The sequence below is a fragment of the Tauraco erythrolophus genome, chromosome 9 (assembly GCF_009769465.1).
Source record: "Tauraco erythrolophus isolate bTauEry1 chromosome 9, bTauEry1.pri, whole genome shotgun sequence".
Lineage (NCBI taxonomy): Eukaryota > Metazoa > Chordata > Aves > Musophagiformes > Musophagidae > Tauraco > Tauraco erythrolophus.
The window spans coordinates 36,689,672-36,707,962 of NC_141473.1; the positions used below are offsets into that span (position 1 = coordinate 36,689,672).

The window sequence follows — 18,291 nt, forward strand, 5'->3', positions numbered from 1 at the left end:
GCCCACTGGGGGTTAGTTTTTTTTGCTTCTAATTACCCCCTATCCTCGTCTGGTGCTTAAAATGGTACAGCTTTTACTCCTCTGGTGTTCTCTCGCTATTAAGCATGCCTCAGCAGCAGCAAGAAGCATTATCGAGTATTTACCATATTGCAACTCGTTACGCCATGCCTATACAACTTCCCTGCTTCCATCCGCTTTTATTTAAAGCCATACCAAAGCAGCAACAGGTCCCAGGGCAAGTTTCCATCACTGCATCTAACACACTTGTAATAAGCAGCATTTGGTGGAGGTAGGAGAAGGGCACGTTGCAATCAATGTTCTTGCCACAGCTCACCTTCTAGGTCCTCTGTAGACAGGACAGGTGCTCTTCAAGGGCAAAACTCAGGATTTGCCACAGTGCCCTGATTTGCCCTAAGGGCTATTGTCCTGCCCTTATGTCCTACAACTGATACCAAGTAAATAAAATCTTGTAAGCAACAGGTTACTCTATATTGAATGTATTTGCTCCATCAAACCTTCTCTAGCATGCAGGAAGCTGCTCTGATTACTCCTAGACCTCCAATGAGGGGATCAGATCATCTTTTCCTGCCCTTCACAGCCTTCTGCACAGGCATGAAGCACACGTGCACACAAAATCTGGCAATGAGGGGGAAAAAAAACCTACAGAAGTTATTATGCAACTAATAACCAGGAAAAACGTAAGAACAAGGCACTTCTTCCTACACATACATGTACCCCCTCCCTGCCTCTTTCTGACTGGCTTAAACTGAGTTCTCCACTCAGATGTGTCAATCTCCTCCTATGTCTGACCCCAGCATTAGTGAGGAGCTGAAAAATCTGCCAAGTCACATAGGAGAAGGTGGGAAATAAGAAAAGGGACATTTCTAGAGAGGCCAAAATAGGCTAAAGGAGGAACAACCACTTTCCAGTCCAGTCTCTCTCAAAAGACAAGACAAAAACCCCATGCAGACACACATGCAAACCCATTCTTTCTAGCATCATGTTTTGTTAGTGCAACTTAATTTAATCAGAAAATGGAGGCAGTGGAAGAAGGGGAAACATTGAAATGTCTTTTCTTTTGTTCTGAGCAGGGAAAGAGAGGACAAACAAACAACTGGTTAAGCTGACAGCAAAATGAACATTTCAAAGTGCTCCCTAACAAGGCTTCCAGGGATTTCAGGTTTGGATGTTTGTTTCTATTAGGGCAAATGCAAGTGTTAGAGGTTATTCTTTAGAGGGAATCTTAAACTGGTAAATAACTGGCAACGGTACTGTCTAATACACGACCATAACATTAGGCATTTCCCTGACGTTCTTACATGTGAAGGTATGTGCCAAGGGATCCTGGAATCAGACATCTTATCTCAGATGTTGCAGAAGAGACAGTTTTTAAATTTAAGAGTACTGACTTAAGCATCCTTTGCTAAGGTGCAGCACACGTGCTACTTTTACCTTGGCATGTTTGTATTCTGACAGCAGCTTAAAATTGCGTGCTTAGAGCAGTACAACGTTTGTCACTCTGCAAAATAGCAAAGTTTTAGTGAGTGCACACATTTCAGATAACAAATCAGAAAAACCCAAACAACTACTTATTTTCAACATAAGGCTTGATTTTGTTTAACCAGTGAGGAATTTAAACTCCTTTTTTCTTTCATAACTTGAAGATCCCATCCCTATAACCTGGAACAGATGAGAGAAACTGTTTTTGTGTAATACAGTTTTAGGTAGCTTTCCAAATTAATAAAAAGACATTATTAAAAGAGTCAAAATACTAAACACAGTGGACAAGCTTTGCACTAAGTCCTTCTTTTCCATTTCATCACTGAAGAAGTTGCCAGTTTTCTTACTACTTTTAAGTGTCTTATTCCCAAAAGACATGTTTCATTGCTTTAATAGATCCAAAGACAAAGCACCAACTCAATAAATATTTATTAGGAAGTCTGCAACTTCAAGGTGTCCTTTTGACTGGGACCTCGCTGGAGATGGAAATGTCAAGTGACCAACACCAGAAGACATGGCTATATAAAATTTTATATTGAAAAATAAGAGGCCAGTCTGTCAGAAAAGCAACAAAAATCTCCTCCGTCTAAGGAAGTATTTGCATGTGGTGAACTCTAAAATTTGCAGTCAAAAAATAAAAGAGCAGCAGCAAACACCCAAGTTATTTCCCACCCTCACCCTTCAGCAAGATTTATGAAAATGTTCCCATCAAGATGCTAAAGGGAGAGAACCATATGGTTTTAATTGCAGTTATTTTTTTGTAATTTTACAGAAGAAAGTAAGGACTACCGAGTGTTCCGAGTTCAGAGCTCTGCTCTTGACTCCTGTCACTTTTCATCTTTATTTTGTACCAAAGAGTTAAGATGGTACTGTTCTATCTGCTTCCCTGTTTAAACATCAGCTGTAAGAGTGAGAAGGAGCAAGGCAGTAATAATCCTGGTGCTGGAGTCCAGACCCCAAAAAGGTACATATGAGTTCAACACGGTACAGCTCCATATCTCAGCCGCTTGGTATGATTTGCTTCCCCAAACCTGGCTCAGGCCCACTGCACAGTACCTTCAGGGATCAGGGTGCCTCCAGCCAGCCAATCAAAGAGATAGATGCTTAAGACATCCAGGCTCCTTCTTATCATCAGCTATCCACACTGACACAAGCAGCCTAATCCTTTGGCAGTGGCAGGCAAAGGATGGACATAGGAATCCTGGAGAAGACTCAGACCCTTAGAAAGTGAGGACAGCAAGTAGCAGAAAGCACCAGAGGCACCCAGGCCCAACCAGCTGAAGCAGTCTCTTACTCCTCTGGACCTTTCTGCTTATTCTCCTGCCCTTCCATCCCATTGATATCGTTCATACAGAATTGTTTATAAGAAAGAGGAGGAGCTGACAGTCCTCTACCCAGCATAAATTTAGAGGCCTCATGGAAATTAACTGCTAGTAAAGGACCAGCTCTGACAAAGTACATGTAGTTTCTGTAAGGACTGATGCCTGAGAGCTGTTGGCCTTTGGTGCAGAGTCCTTCGATATTTTTGGAAAAGCAGTTTCGACAAAGCAGCAAGGAAATCATTTTGTCCAAAGCACTGAGAACCACTTTGCACATCAAAACTGAAAAGCTTGCAAACATTGGCAGCAAATTTCATTTCTCTGGAAGTAGCCCCTGTCCCTCACTGCCCCACCAAAAGAAGGGAACAAGAGCAAAACACTGTGAAGATGGAATAGAAAGGAAAGAAGATCAGTTTTCTCCAGCATCCATCACCTGTGACAGGCTATGATATCCATCAGAGACCTAGAACTTGTAGAAGTTCCCAGTCTATATTGTGCACCCCTACAACAACTCAAGACACAAGCCTTTTAAAGCTGGGACAAACAGAGCACATGGAGAGGCTCAACTTCATTAGCATGGGACGGAGGAAAGACTGCTGCAGTGAAGGTGGAAGAGCAAACATACACAGTGCCTGCCATCAGAGGGAGGCTTGGCAACTCTTACAGCAGCAGGATGAGCATGTACACTGGGCTGCAATAAAAATACCTGGCATAAACTGACTGATGAATATCACCCCGTGTGACAGTGACAGAGGCTGACAGCTTACTGAGCTGCTTTATCTTCTGCTGCGTAACTTCATCAGCCTCACAACAGCTTCACTGCTTGCCTCCCCAGCAGCCTTGTCTCTCATTTCAGGATATGACCGTATAAGACAGCAATGTTCATGTTCAGGAAATTAAAGCTACTCAGTATCTGTTTTAATCATCTGGATATTTGCTTCCATTATAGAACATATAAACTGCCTTTGTCTTTCCCCATCTCCCTTCTCTGACTCAGAGAGAAAAAGGCATTCAGGAAGTGACCTGACCTATCATTCAGCATTATTCAGCCTGAGATTTTAAGTCATATACTATCTGTATTCATCATCAAAACTTTCTTACATTGCCACTTGGGAAACATTGGCGAAACAAAAAGTTTGTGAAGAAGTAGAACATTCTCAATCTTTTGTATTCAGCATTTGCACAACAACAGGTATGACAGCAGTAATTAAAGATATATTAATTTTATATAACTCTAGAACCCTCCCAGAGCTGTTCAGCTTCATTGCAAACAGATGGCTAAATAGCTGCTTAATTTCTAGTATTACAAAACTAGTTGATACAGTTTTAGAGACCTAGAAACACGGCATTAAACAACATGTCCTATTCTCAGTATTTTGTTATCATTATCCACCTGAACCTCCATCTGCTATCTCATAACTTTCAGCTGAAATCTCATCAGCCCTCCCAAGACCAGTAATGGCCAAGTTTAATCAATACTTTTGGTGAGACTCCAGAGGATCTAGGCTCACTTTACAGGTTGGTTTGTTTTCCTACCAAGCTAAGTCAAGTCATTTCAAGCTATAGCTAACAAAGCACTCATGCATGGTAATGCTCAATTGCTGTAGAGTGGAAGCACACAGGTAATCAGACCCCCCTCAGATACCCAGAAGGTTCAGGACCCTTTGTTACCTACCTAAACAACTCACAGGAACTCCTGAAGAAGAAGAAGAAAACAGGACCTCACCATCCCTTGCAGTTAGCTTCTCTCCCCTAACCTGGGATTCAGGGACCATAATTCTAATATATATTATCTGGGGTTGCTGCTGTTGTTCCCCACCCCTACACCTCTCCTCTCACAGCTGTTTCCACTTTGCAAAGAAAGTTAAGTTCTCTGCGGGCCACTGAAAATCCACTCTATTGCCTCTTATTTGCATCTTTGCAGAGCTTGAGAGACCCAGCTCACAACCTGTGCTCCAATTAACATTTCAGCATGTGAAGTATTTTGTGTGCTTACCAGTGCTGAGGCCAAGGCACCACATTATTGTGGATAACATCACCTGGGACATTTGCTGGATTTTTTCGTGCTTCTAGCAAAAAAGCTTCTAAAAATACTATATATTTTTAAAAAAGATAAGCAGTTTGTGCTTGGGGGGTGCACCCTGAATGATCTAACATTGAGTAATTTGTTATGCTTATGTCTTTCTAACACGAGGGAGAACTAGGCTGCCCACTTATTCCAGTTAACTGTTCTTACTGTCCAACAGGTCAGGTCCCACCAATGCTGTCCCAAAAGCAAAACAGGCTGCACAGCTTCCTCTTGCTTTCCAGTACCTCTGGCTTTGCTCTGCTAGGAATAGGTTGATTCAGCTCTGTTTGAGAAATACAGAACATTCGATCATTTCAAGTTAAATATATACATGAGTAGAAAAACGTCTGTACCAGAATACTAGAGCCCCAGTTAATTATCTGCCCCCTTCGCTAGGGCAAATACAAATTAGAGTGCTGATCTCTAGCAGGTATGTTGCAAAATACAAGTTTTGCCATCAGCTTGCACTGGGCTGAGAATCTTCCAAATATCTGTAATTAATCATCTGGAACAAATTATCTAAAGGTGCTTTGCCAAAACCATGTAATAATTGGCCAATAATGACATCAGTTTTAATGACATGAAAAATTAGTTTGCTGTTCAAAGGTCTATTGTTTACTCATTTCTCAAGGGAAATCAGCTGGTTAGGTGCTAAACCATCCATCCAGCTACTCCCTTTTACCTTAATGTGAAACAGAGAGAGGAGAATCTGAGCTGCCATCTGATTCAAAGTACTCCAGCTGGTTGCATTTCCATCTTTTTGTTAAAGAGAGAAAAACTGTACTCCATTGATTTGTGTCCTTCGCATGAACTGGAGTATCTTCTGTTACTACCGTTGGACGTTCTTTAAAGTGCCTCCCTATAAAACGGATTGAAAGTCTCTCTTAAGCAAATACCTCTATATAAAGGAAAGCAGTATATGCACTAGAAGAAAATTTTTAAGTACATTTAGTAGATACTACAGACAGTTATTAGTCTCATCGCTATAATGTTTTCAGCTGCAAAATATGCAAGGGGAAAGTATGTAGAATAAAAAAAAAATATTTTGGATAAGCAGAATGATGTGCTGTAAAAATGGCTATTGCTACTGATGCCATCAAATCTGTGATCAATGCAGCTGTATCAGCAGAACACCAGTATTTTGAGCTTTTATAAACTGGTACAGACACAACCAGCATTAGCACTCATATCAGCTCCTATAAAGAAAACTGGTACCAGAATAAATACACTACTGGGCTTAATAAGATATATATATTGTCAGGGGTCCCTTGGTAGCACTTGTGTTACAATCTGGAGCAAACAGGCACCAAAGAGGAGAAGTGCAGTAGGTCAGTCAGCACATCGTACCCCTGCACAGGAGAGCCAAACATGTCACACCAGGGAGAGAGACATCGTAATACTGTTTCCATGTTGGGAGAAGACTGTAGTTTTCAGATTAGGCTTTCCATTTAGATGCACAGGATTCATAACTGGACTCCCTTAAGCTTTTACCCACTGAGGGAACAAGTAAAAAGAAATTCAAAACGGATCTCTGTGGTGGGTAGAGGATTTCAATTTGAAAAATGAAAACGACTCCGTTCTGTAGGCATCCAGTTTTATTTGTTGCTGATGGAATGACTTGCCTGCACAAAAGCACAATGTCAATAACTGACACATTAGTCTGGTTTACAAAGAAGAAAGCAAATACAAAATAAACAAACACAATGTAGCACTTGAAAAGTTGGCCAAAATACAAAACAACTTTCATGGGAGATTCTGTACGCATTAATGCTGACTGGCCTGATTCTTCATTCCTCACTATACAAACCCTGATAAGACCCTGTCTGCCAGGCCGGAGCAGGGAGGGAAGTTACTGTTGAGCCACAGGACAACGCTGGCACACATACAAGGAGTATCATCTGTCCACGAATAAATCTCAAGAAAGTTGCTAGCTGGAGGAGTGAAGTGCTGGAACGGCCTTCCAAAATAAATAGCTGTTCAAAAAGTGTTAAGATAGAAAGCAAGTGATTTTTAAGAGTGCTCGATCTATCACAATGACCTTCTTGGATAATAAAAAGGTTCTTGCTTCATCTATATTGTAAGATCACAATTCTCCAACAAGTTAAGTTTGCAATAGTATTGTGCATGCATGCACTAAATCACTACAGTGAGTACAATGCAGTGGAGAGATGAACGAGAGTACATAGTTTAGACATAAGCAGTTTTGTTTGAAGTTCATTGTCAAATAGCTTTTGGAAGATCATCACTGAGTAGGATGGTATGCTGGAGTCTAACATTGACTTGTGGTCCTACCGAGAATACATTCTTTATAATGTTACAGTATTGAGAAGAATACTACTCACTACACCATAGTTAAGGATACAAGACACAACATAGAAGGTGTTAGACAACTTCCCAAAATCGCTGTATGTTAATACTGAAAAGGGCTCTGCGTATTAAAGCTTGCTTATTAAACAAAGACCTCCATCTGTAACGCTCAGAGCATGTGTGTTAAACCAGGACGAGGACGTTTATTAAGAAAACGTTCACATCACGATGAATGAATACAAAATACGAATAACTTATAACTGCTGGCAAAAAAAAATACTGAATTGTTGAACAGATGATCTCCACGCTCTTGCGTTTTTGCATTTTAGATCTCATAGTTTCTGAATTTCCTCAGAAGCTCTGATGGAGCATCCCCTGACCAGCGGAAACGCAAGTGCCAGTAATTTGCCTCTGAAAATCCTGAGAAAATAGAGAAAGGCAAGTAAATTATTATAAACACGTGTAAAACTTCAGTTGTCTGAAATAATACTTGATAATCTTCTCCCAAAAAAGTATGTAAAACATCGGTCACTTCCAGTGCTCTTGACTAGCAGGGCCAACCTCTGTGTTCTTGGCATTGTTTGAACAAGAACTCAAGCAACCACCAAACTTCAAAGTACGTATCAGCTGGGAAGAGTCCAGAGGAGAACAGAAAGAATGATGGCAGTCCAGAAAACAGGACTTGCAAAGAAATCCTGAGCAAATTGCATTTGCTTAATCCGAAGGAGAGAGAGAGGGTGACATGATAAACCTCGAAGTACGTGAAAGGCGCAGCATGGAGGGAAGGTACGGCCGGCCCTTTCCACATGCAAGGGAGTAAAAGAGTTTTTCAGGCCCTGTGCTGTGTTTCTGTGATCAATGGGCTGTTAATGCTAAAAGGTTCTCTTCCAGTATCAGGAGGCTGAAATCTGTTACCAGACCTACTGTTAAATAAAACCTCTTATTCAGGCTGACATAGCTGCGTGGAGCCGTAGTCCGTCATTCTTACAAACCAGCAGACAGGAACTGAGAATGTCCCGGTTTAAAAGCGGAATCCCACATAATAAATTTTCTTGGACGAAAACAAAAGCATTATCAACATCCTAACATCAGGTATGAACACTGAATTGCACACAGGCCTTGTCACATAAATATATTCTAATATTATATATTTATTGCTAAAGTATATGTCCACTGGATAAATTAAGCAGGCATTTGATGGGTTTGATATTTTTCCCATTCAAATCTATGGAAATTAAATTTAAACTTAAAAAAAAATATGAGAAAGGAGATGCCTGCAAAGAAAGCTCACCATTTCAAGGAACAAGACGATATTTTCTTTACTTTGGAATTCTGCTGTTTTACAAAGGACACAGCGATAGTTTAATGACCAAAAAATAGCAAATAGTGTAATGTTATAGAGCACGATTTTTTTAATATAACATTTTCAGCTATGCCTCACGTACATTTGTTTGTAGAATTTTCTTATCAATTTTCTGCATTCCACAAATGTTTTGAGATTAAATTAGGTTTTGCTACCCTCACAGCTCAACTTAATTTCCTGTTTGATCAAGCTGGGAAGAAATGACAGGACTTTGTTTAATAATAGTTGTCTGATAACATGAGCTTAAAATTATGAAACTCCTGAAGGATCAAGCAGAACAAAGGGTGGCCGTTGTGGTAAGCACACTGGTTTTGGCACGCTACCCTGAAGAACAGACCAGAGATACTAACTGGCCAGGTGACAGCTTTTGAAATACGCGCTTACTCTGGTGCACGCACTGTTTTTGAAAAGACCTGTTCAAATCCAAAAGAAGCCTTCAAGTCTCAATTTTTAGTCCTCACTGACTCATCAAATACAAACTGTGTAAGTACTGAATGCTGGATAAGGGAAAAAAAAAGGAATATAATACCTAAATGTTGTATTTAACATTCTTTAAATTTATTTCTTTATAAATCACTGAAAATAATTGCCTTTTTTTTTATTTTGATGTAGCAGCAAAACTGAACTTTCCGTTTTCGTTTTAGAAGGTTTTTTTCTTCTCCTCCAGTTTTTGGTTTTACTAATAAACAAGCGAGCAAACACAGGGTAGGGAGGAAGAAAGGACTGAAAACTTCAAAATTAAATACATAATAAAGAACATAAAACCCAAAACAAAACCCCAACCCAAAACCACATTTAAAAAGCTACCAGTTAAACATATTATTCTGGCAAAGAATTTCTCACGACTAAAAGCCTCCACTTCAGGCCAATCCCTGGATACTGCAATTTTCTGTAACTGCTGGTTTCACTTACTTGGGGAGTCTGGATTCTTTGAAGACTGTGGTTCCACATCAGGAATTGCAACATCTTCTTGCTCCCTGTTCCCATCTGACAATCCATCTTCATTGTTTTCAGTATGTTGGGTCCAAATCTCATTAGCTATGTTGTTGCTATTGTTCAAGTCAGGAGCTTCTAGCATTTGGTCCTTCTTACTTTGGACAGCCCAGTGCATTGACTAAAGAAGTGCAAAAATTACAAATAAAGAACTAATTCCTAGGCTTTAAAAGATGTTTAATGAACTTCTCTTTTCTTTCTTCTATTGGTGTAATAAATGGTTAAACAAAGCACATAGCAGAGAAGCCTGCGGGTCAACAGGGCAGGGGACAGCATGGTTTCATACTGCAGACAGCATTTGAGAGGATTGTTTATGTCAGGCGGGGATGAAGAACAAAATGTACAAATGTGTCAAATAATTATAAGGGTCTTTTGTCCCGTTTCTCCTGTTATGACTTCTGACGCTTTTTTAGGAGGGCTTGAGTGACTTAGAAAATGTGCATTGTCAAAGCTGTCTTTGACTTAAAGGTGCCCGTTGAAAACAAGACAGTTTGGAAAGCTTTACTCTGAAAGCCTGTGGAATGACTTCTGTTTGGAGCTGAACTAAGCTCGATGGGATACTTCCAGCAAACATCTGAGCACAGGCATAATGCCATAGTTGAAGAATTCTCAAATTTCTCTCGTAAGCAGAATTGAGGTGGGCAGAATCGGCAAGGGGAGCATTTATTCACCTGCCTTAAAATCTGACCATTGTAGACTTGTAATTATCATTCACCCTAATAAGGCAGAAAAAGAAATCAAACATTACGGAATTAGGATCCACTAGGAACATGCTACCAAGTTATCTCACCAGCAAAATAAGGAGGGAGAGCAACCCTCAGAACACCTGCCTCTGTCACAAATTAACACCCCCAGTAGCCTAGCAAGGCCCCTCCAAAGACCTGTGTGAAGCCCATGGCTCCAAGGAACCTACCTTCTACATTTTTCAATGGGCTCTCTCTTTAATCAGATGGCATGAAAACCATCTGAGAAAGCAATATACCAAAAAGAGAACATATTAGACACAGGTCCTAGCTTTGAGAATAAATAAAAGGTTCCTACAAAAGCAAAGCGTGCTAAAGCGTTTGAAAACAGCCCTTAAGTTACTTAAACTTCATCTAATACATATAAAAGCAGAAAATTGATATATTCACTCTAAAACTAGTAGCCTAAAACCCTTCTGTGAATGGCCTTCTACAGTCTTCCAGTTTTTCCTGAACTTCCTCAGTGCAGGAATCACTGTGCATTATTCCTGTCCCCAAGACCTACCACTGCAGCAGAAGTGGTGTAACTCACCCAGTCGCTCGCTGCAACGCTTTCTCTGGACCAGCCCTAACCCCCTCCACCTGAAGGCCCAAACTTGGGCAACACCAACCGTTTTCACGGAGTTGCTCAGGGCCTCCCACTGCTGGAACGGAATGGTGATTTTGCTTCGTCGCCAGTAATCGTAACGTGCTCGGCTCTCTTCATTAGTCAGAATCTCCTTAGCTTGCTGCAGCCTCTGGAAATTCTCCACTAGAACATGAACCAAAAAGATACTAACGCCATTATTTGTTTTCAAAGAAATTAATTTGGGTGTGAAAAGGAACCTGCCAACAATGGCCGAGAGCACACAGAGCAGCGGGGGCAGAAGGAGGGCTGAGTGACAAAAGAACGTGGTTGTGCTGCTCACAGCTTTGCAAAGTTTCAGCTGGCTTTAGGATGATAGCAGCCTCGGTGGACTACTGACATCCGTTACGACTGAGGACTAAAAGGCTTGTTTGTCTGCTGGCTTCAAAATCTCCTAAATTCACGTTCGGAGAAACTTAGAGAGCACAGCAGGCAAAAGGCACAACGCGCCTCCTGTAGACAACCTTCAAAAGGGAAATTAAAGTAGAGTAACACTGCTTAGAAGGAACACACTTACATCCACAGCAGCAAAGAAGTCAGATCAAAGCAAACACTAAGGAAAAAAAAGAGTCAGGGTAATAAAAAAAAAAAAAAGACAAGCAAAAATTCCCAAGCAAGAAGAGGAATCTAAGTGTAGTTCAAATTACCTCACTTGTGCATTTTATTAGGTACGTTTTCTACATACGCTAAAATGTTATCTTGAATACCAGACTGCATGAATGAGGGCTCCTGTTTTTCCCTACAGGGTGATTTTTCATTAAACGCTTACTAAGGATGCAGCTGCATGTTTGTAGAAGGGTTATAAAGATTTAGATTTTATCTATGAGTCACCGATGTTAGTGATCTACTATCATTATTCATTTATTCCAGTTTACAAACTAGAGAGATTTCTTTTGAAACACACTAAGCTCAAACACTAATCAAAATTGCTCACCATAAATCAAACAACAGACACCAGGTGTGGGGGGGCAGTTCTGTTAGGTTTCCTCTTTCCAGTGTCACTAGTTTTCAGCAAATGAAAAGTCTACTTTAATTACTCTTTATTGAGCTCTAAGCTGATGAAATAAAAAATATAAAGTAAACTTTCACCAGTACCATAAAAAGGCATTTAAAGTAAACACAGCATGCTCAGGTAAACGGAGCATGAAGTATTTCTTCTTGACAAACAAAGCTGCTCCAACATTTGGTGCCTGGCCTCCTTTCTTGCTTTAGTTTCAGTTAATCTGGGGGGCAGCGGAGGGTGGTGGTGCAGACAGATAGGACCATGGAATAGTCTCTCGTTTCCCTGCTGCAGTAGCCAGATTTTTCTGCAGAGACAATTGATTCCATTTGGTTTCAGTGGTACTTGTGCTGTCATTCAGAATAAATTAAATATTAGAGATCGGGTTCCTGTTAATAGGTGGTCGATTGTCTCTCAAACACCAAATTTGAGGGACTTTGTTGGGGAATCTCAAAAGTGAAAAATCCCACCTGTTCTCACCTTTTAAGCCCCGCTTTGTCAACTCTCTGCTATTAGGCTAAGCCAGCACACCAGTAAGGAACGCCAAGCCCTGCTGGGAGCTCTGCTCAAGGCAGTGGAGCGTGAGTCTCGTTAACATCTGCTATACCCCCAGCTCTGGTACGTCAGAGGAGGGCGTGGATGAAGTCAAACTCACACAAGTAGGTAGGCTGTGGTGCTCAGTTTATGCTCACCTTCAGTTTATAGTTAAAGGGAGAATTCAAAGGAAAAATTTTGTGCATTAATCAAAATGAGAAGCATATTTAATTATTCTACAACAGATTTTTGGTGGGGACCATAATTATGATCAGAACAAACTTGCTGCTGCGCTGCAAACAGATGGCTACTCGTGTGCTGCTGCATTGGCTTTATTTCCAGTCGTTAAAGTACATTAAAATAAGCTAAAGTAGATTTAATGTGTTCCTGATGGGCTTGATCATGGCAGCAAATTAACCAGGTGACGCAAGTATGGCACTTGGATGCCACTGAGCATTGGAAGCAGGCCAGCTTCATGGGTCTAGAAAGGGATACACTCCATAAATATTTTCTGGATTAAAAGATGTTCTACCATAGAAAGAAAAAAAAATTGAAGGTCCAAGAGAAAAAAAAATATCAAACAAGTGTCTTCCTGCTCTACCACCTAGGAGTGTGCAAGTGTTAGAAAAGAATATTAAAGCTTGCTATTTAAAGACAATATGTTCTATGCACATGACCATGAAAATATACTGGGGGGAAAAGAATATTTCATCAAGTCTTAAGGCTGAATTTAATATCTTAGTCATGGTAATGTAAGAGAAAAAAAACAAACATTGTTTCTAAACAGGGAAGAATACATACCTGCTCTGGGGTTTCCAGGATGTTTGTCAGGATGACATTCAAGGGCTTTGATCTTAAATTCTGCAAGAATTTGTTCAACCTAAACAGAATGTCAAGATTTAAAGTAAGTAAACACATACACACAGAAAAGATTTTCAAATTCACTTTTTGAAAGGGGTTGGGAGGAAAAACAAACAACGCTGAAAGGTTTTTCCTATTCATTTTTACAAGCTTTAGTACAAGCAGCATAGGTAACAACAACCATCTGTCCGTGACTCTGCTTATTTAATTTAATTTTCCGTGCACTCATCCTTGTTCTTGTTTTTGTGATGCTCAGTCATCCAAAATTGTGAGTTGGCTTTAAAAAAAACGTGCAAAGATCATGTGTGCGAAACCCCATTCTCATACGTGACCATGTCAGCAAAATGCAGCGCTTCAGCTGCTCCTCGCTTTGCTTAATCAATTCTGACTTTTAATGAAGGCTCATTGCAGGAAGCAAAGACCCTCTGTATTGCTGAAGATCAGTTTGTGGGATTGGGTGGCTTTCTCCACATCCTTCTCGTAGGAAATTCAGCCAGTACCACATGACTTTTCCGTCTTGGATCCCACAAAGCTAGATAACTAACAGTTCGCACTCTTCTCCTCAAGTTAATTGTCTTTGCCAAAAGGTTGGCTGGAATAAATTTATAATCAAAATTAGAATATTGGCATGGTTATTAGTGAATTACAAGTTCCCACACAGTTAATAGTACCATAAAGTATTACAACCACCGGAAAAACAAAGGCATATTAACAGTTAACAAAATACAGGAAGCCACTGAAGTGGGCATCAGCTCAAATTTTCAGATTTTTCCAAGTATCTTGCTGCTTATTGTAATGCAGAAGCCAAAACTTCTTTGTATCGTTGTAGTACAGCTTAAGCTTTCACAACAATTTGCCCTAAGATACCAATTAGCTACTATTCTTTCCCGTGCTAGAAAAGCTGTTCATATAAATTCCTCATCCTTCAAACCCTGATATCCATATACAATTTAAATTATTTCAAAATTGAGACTCATAACTTTTTTTCTTTAGTGGCCTATAGTGGTATTTTAAGAATTCTGCACTCTTTGCTCTTCTCAGTAACTTCTTCCAGAGGGACAGATATAAGATGGTGTATTTCCAGTCAGGAAGACACTTAAAAATATATGCATTGCACAGAGAACTTGCTGAAACTGTTTACCGTATAGCTAGCTACCATCGCTAAAACTTAGCTGTATAAAGGGGAACTTTAAAGTTAAAATATGCACAGTAGCAGAAGGGTAACATGCAAGTCTTCAGTTCAAAAAAAAATCACTAGCAGGAAAAGTTTATAAAGAAGTTTAAACAAAATAGATGAAATTTATAAAAAAAATACTCATTTTATCAAGAAAGGTATCCAATACCCACTATCTATGAATAATATTGCTCTTGGAAGAAGGACGTAGATTAAATCTCCCCTCTTCCTCTCAAGTCTGGAGATGAACTCAGTGTCCATGAGCTCAATTCTACAAGAAGCCAAGAATGAACATGGATGTTTACTTGAAAACAGGAAAAATCTGTAGAAATCGAGACTATTTATGCTTAAGTTGAACCAGGTCAGACGAAGACCAGCCTATTCAGCACCTGAGATGAAAGCACTGCAGCCGGGAACGTGCTGTCCATGTCTGAAGAAGCCCATGCTGCTGCAAATACTGCACTGCATATTCAAAGTAACGTGACTGCAAAAACACCTGCAACACTTCGAATTTCTGTTCAGTGTTCGGAGTAGTTGTGTGCATCATCCTGAGGGAAGGCAGTCATGGTCCTCAGCCAGCTTGGGATCTCGGTGCCTACTCCCACGTCAAAATAATCTAGGAACATCTGCTGCCTCTCTAAACAAATAATACTTGAGAGGTTATTTGTCAGGACCCATTAGCGTTTATTCCACCTTCTTCATTTCACTTTGAAGCAGTTTGTAAGATCGTTTACATAAATACTGCAACTGTTCGTTAATTGCGAAGCCCTTAAAAGAACGCCTCTGAGGTAGGAAACAGCAGCATCTGCGAAACAAGCCCGCAGAGAAACTAACACCGCCCTCTGCTGGGGTGACTTTTTAGGAAAAAAAAATAATCAAGTTTTTTCTCAGGAAAAGCTTTAAATTGCCTTCTGTAACAGATCGAAGATGCTTACTAGTATCCTTCAGTGACAGAGGTATTTTCCCAGCATTTCACCACTAAGACAGAGGAAAGCCTCTCAGTAAATTTACTGAGCAAAATACAGCTTTTATCCACACTGAATACATCCTTCATTACAAAAGAGAAATCAAAACTGCTTTTCCAATGTCAAAACACAATGCCAGTTAACACAGCAACTAGATTAAAAAATATTAGCATGCCATGAACTCAGAGTATCCAAAAAAATGTTATATGGACACCTGTAGGAAGAAGAACACTTGTTTTAGCTACAAATGGTTCAACAAAAGATCTCATTCTAGAGTAGGTATCTCCTACGAAAAGAAATGAGTAAAACTAGTATTTGAATGTCATTAAAATTAGCATTTTAAAATCATTAAGATGGTGAATGAAAAAGACACACTATTTTTGTTTTTCCTCCCAACCAATGAATACAGTTCTTAAAAAACTAAAAAAAAAAATGTATAAAACATGAGAAACTCAATAGCATCATCAGTGACTGGCAGCTATGAACATCGATTGTATTAGTTGCTTTTTTCATCTTTTAACACTGAAAATATGCTCAAAGATATTTTTTTGAATGTTGTCAAATTGATGCAGTTGCCTCATGATTCACAACTGTATCACATGTTGAACTAAACCAATGAATAAACCACCATTTCGGTCGGATCTATCACACAGTCCCGTTGAACACGACACTTTTAATACACACCTCACTCTGGGATCATAACACCAGTACACAGATCGGAAACTGAGCTTTGCCAAGGGAGATACTAAAAGATAAACGTGGTGAGAAGGAAGGGTCACGGTGCATTTCAAAGAGTCCTGCCTGCACAGATACCCACCTTCAGATCCCCCTGGAGATGGAGAAGCACATTCAACACGTTACTAACCCGGCGGGGAGGTGGGGAGGGCTCTTACCGTAGACAGCTCATCGCATCCTAGCAAGTTGTAGTAATCTTCCAAGTCACCCGGTCTGCAGTTCAGAATCGCATCCATCTGGGCTAGTCCAGAGGGCTTTTCAAGCCGAGGCGCAGTACCAGTACGGAGCTCGCAGAGGGGTTCAGAAGTAGCCCAGGGAAACAGGGAATTTCCACCCAGGTCTACAGCTCTCTCCAGTGCTTTTTAATACTGGCAGCTGACACACATGAATTTTGTTACATTCCCTGCCTGCCATTGGTCCCTGCAGGATGCCAATCCGGTTGCACAAACCTGCTCATGGCAATGCTCCCTGGGATTTGTAGTTGCCAGCGTTGCTTCACTGTTAAACTCGGTCTCATCCAGGCTGAACAGAGTTCTGGATGCCAACTACAATCTACCTGTTTCTGAGGGTTAGATCACACCGTCACGTGTACAGCCACCTAGAGTCAGGCACATACCTAAAGGCTTTCCTGCACCTGAGCCTACATATACTAAAATGTACTTTCTGCTTAATTTTTAATTGCAACTTTTGCCACTGCCTTTGACAAGGGGATAATATGTGTAATTATAGAAAAGAGTAAAGATTACTTCCAAAATAACCGTTACAGGGCTGCAAACTTTAGAGAATGAAGTACCGACCGTGCCTAAGCCTCTCTGAAGGCTCTCTGGGCACACACGTAGTACTTTTCCGAAACAAACAGCTCTGGGACATCAGCTGCATGTCTGAGGAAATTAAGACTATGGAGAGACAACATTAAATACTTAGTCTACTGTCAAATCAAACAGAGACTCTCATGCTAAATTAGTTTCAGATTGCGGCTTGGAGGTCTGTATTGTGTGCAAAACGTGTTCCTTGTAAAGCTCATTTTACCTCGCAGTGAAACGCCTTTAATTTTGAACTGTGATGAACGATCAAGGGCTCAGTCCAACAAAGACTACAGACATTTAACTGTAGTGTCTCCTGTGATTTAAAAAGATCACTTCCTCGGTGTAACACTAACCACTTGCTGAAGTCTTTCCTCTGGAGCCTAAGGAGCTCTATTTTTACCGCTCCCACCCCTGCAAGAGCTTTGTAATCTGAGATATTTCATGTCATCAGATATTGCTGATTCTTTAAACTAACACTAGCAAATAGACGCCTCGAACAGTTACACCATTTTAGAGCAGTGACCTCCTAGGAGAGTCTACGCAGGGTGTGACCAAGGCGAGAACAGCTGCGTGGTAATCAATGAAGGATCTAATGGCCATTCAGAACTGCTTATAAAATACTGAATATAGAATTCCTGCATTTACAAGTGCTTCATTTTATTATCTATGTTATTAATCTTCTGAAATTACCTACATATAATATTAGTCTTCCACTGCTTTCTCTTCAAGGTTGTATTGTCTGAAATTTCCTATTTTTACTGTATGTTCAAATAGCCTGTTAAGATTATAAAATATATACATGTAAAGAGGAAGCAATATTAAACAGCAAAGCACAAGCCTCAGCAAAAACATTTAAATCTGCTAGAAAACACTGCTACCATATTTCTCTGAGTAAACAGAACAATAGATACAGTTTTTCAACAAAGTGGAAGAATTAGTAATTACAAATCTCTCCCTCTACCCCATTCATAACTTAATAATGAGCCAGAGAAGTATAGGAAAGAAAAGAAAGGCTTTTAGCAAGAGATCATGTAAATATTTAAATAGATTGTACTTTGGGGCAGGATAAGAAAACAAACAGCTGTCCCTCTCCCCAGCAGCACTCCTGACATACCGTTCTTGTCCAAGTATTTCTTGCGTATTTGCGTAAGGTGAAAGGGAAGGCTCTTTCACCCTGTTCCCCTCCAGCTTCCAGCGGCTGTTTCTGTGCTGCACGCTAAGCCACTGCTCCAGGCGCTGGATTCAGACAGTAAAACCCTGAGACTTGCAAGCTGCTTGTTCACAGGGAGTTTGCTGAC

At 40.3% G+C, this 18,291-nt stretch overlaps 1 protein-coding gene across 1 annotated transcript; it reads right to left on the bottom strand.

The window, feature by feature from the left end:
- Nucleotides 1-7,519: 7,519 nt before the first annotated feature.
- DNAJC12 (DnaJ heat shock protein family (Hsp40) member C12) lies at nt 7,520-16,423 on the bottom strand. Its single transcript, XM_009982977.2, has 5 exons — nt 16,346-16,423; nt 13,254-13,332; nt 10,905-11,044; nt 9,470-9,671; nt 7,520-7,614 (listed from the first exon to the last, which is right to left on the bottom strand). Exons 1-5 carry the CDS (start codon nt 16,421-16,423, stop codon nt 7,520-7,522), a joined length of 594 nt encoding a protein of 197 aa, XP_009981279.1.
- Between the last annotated feature and the right edge of the window lie 1,868 nt (nt 16,424-18,291).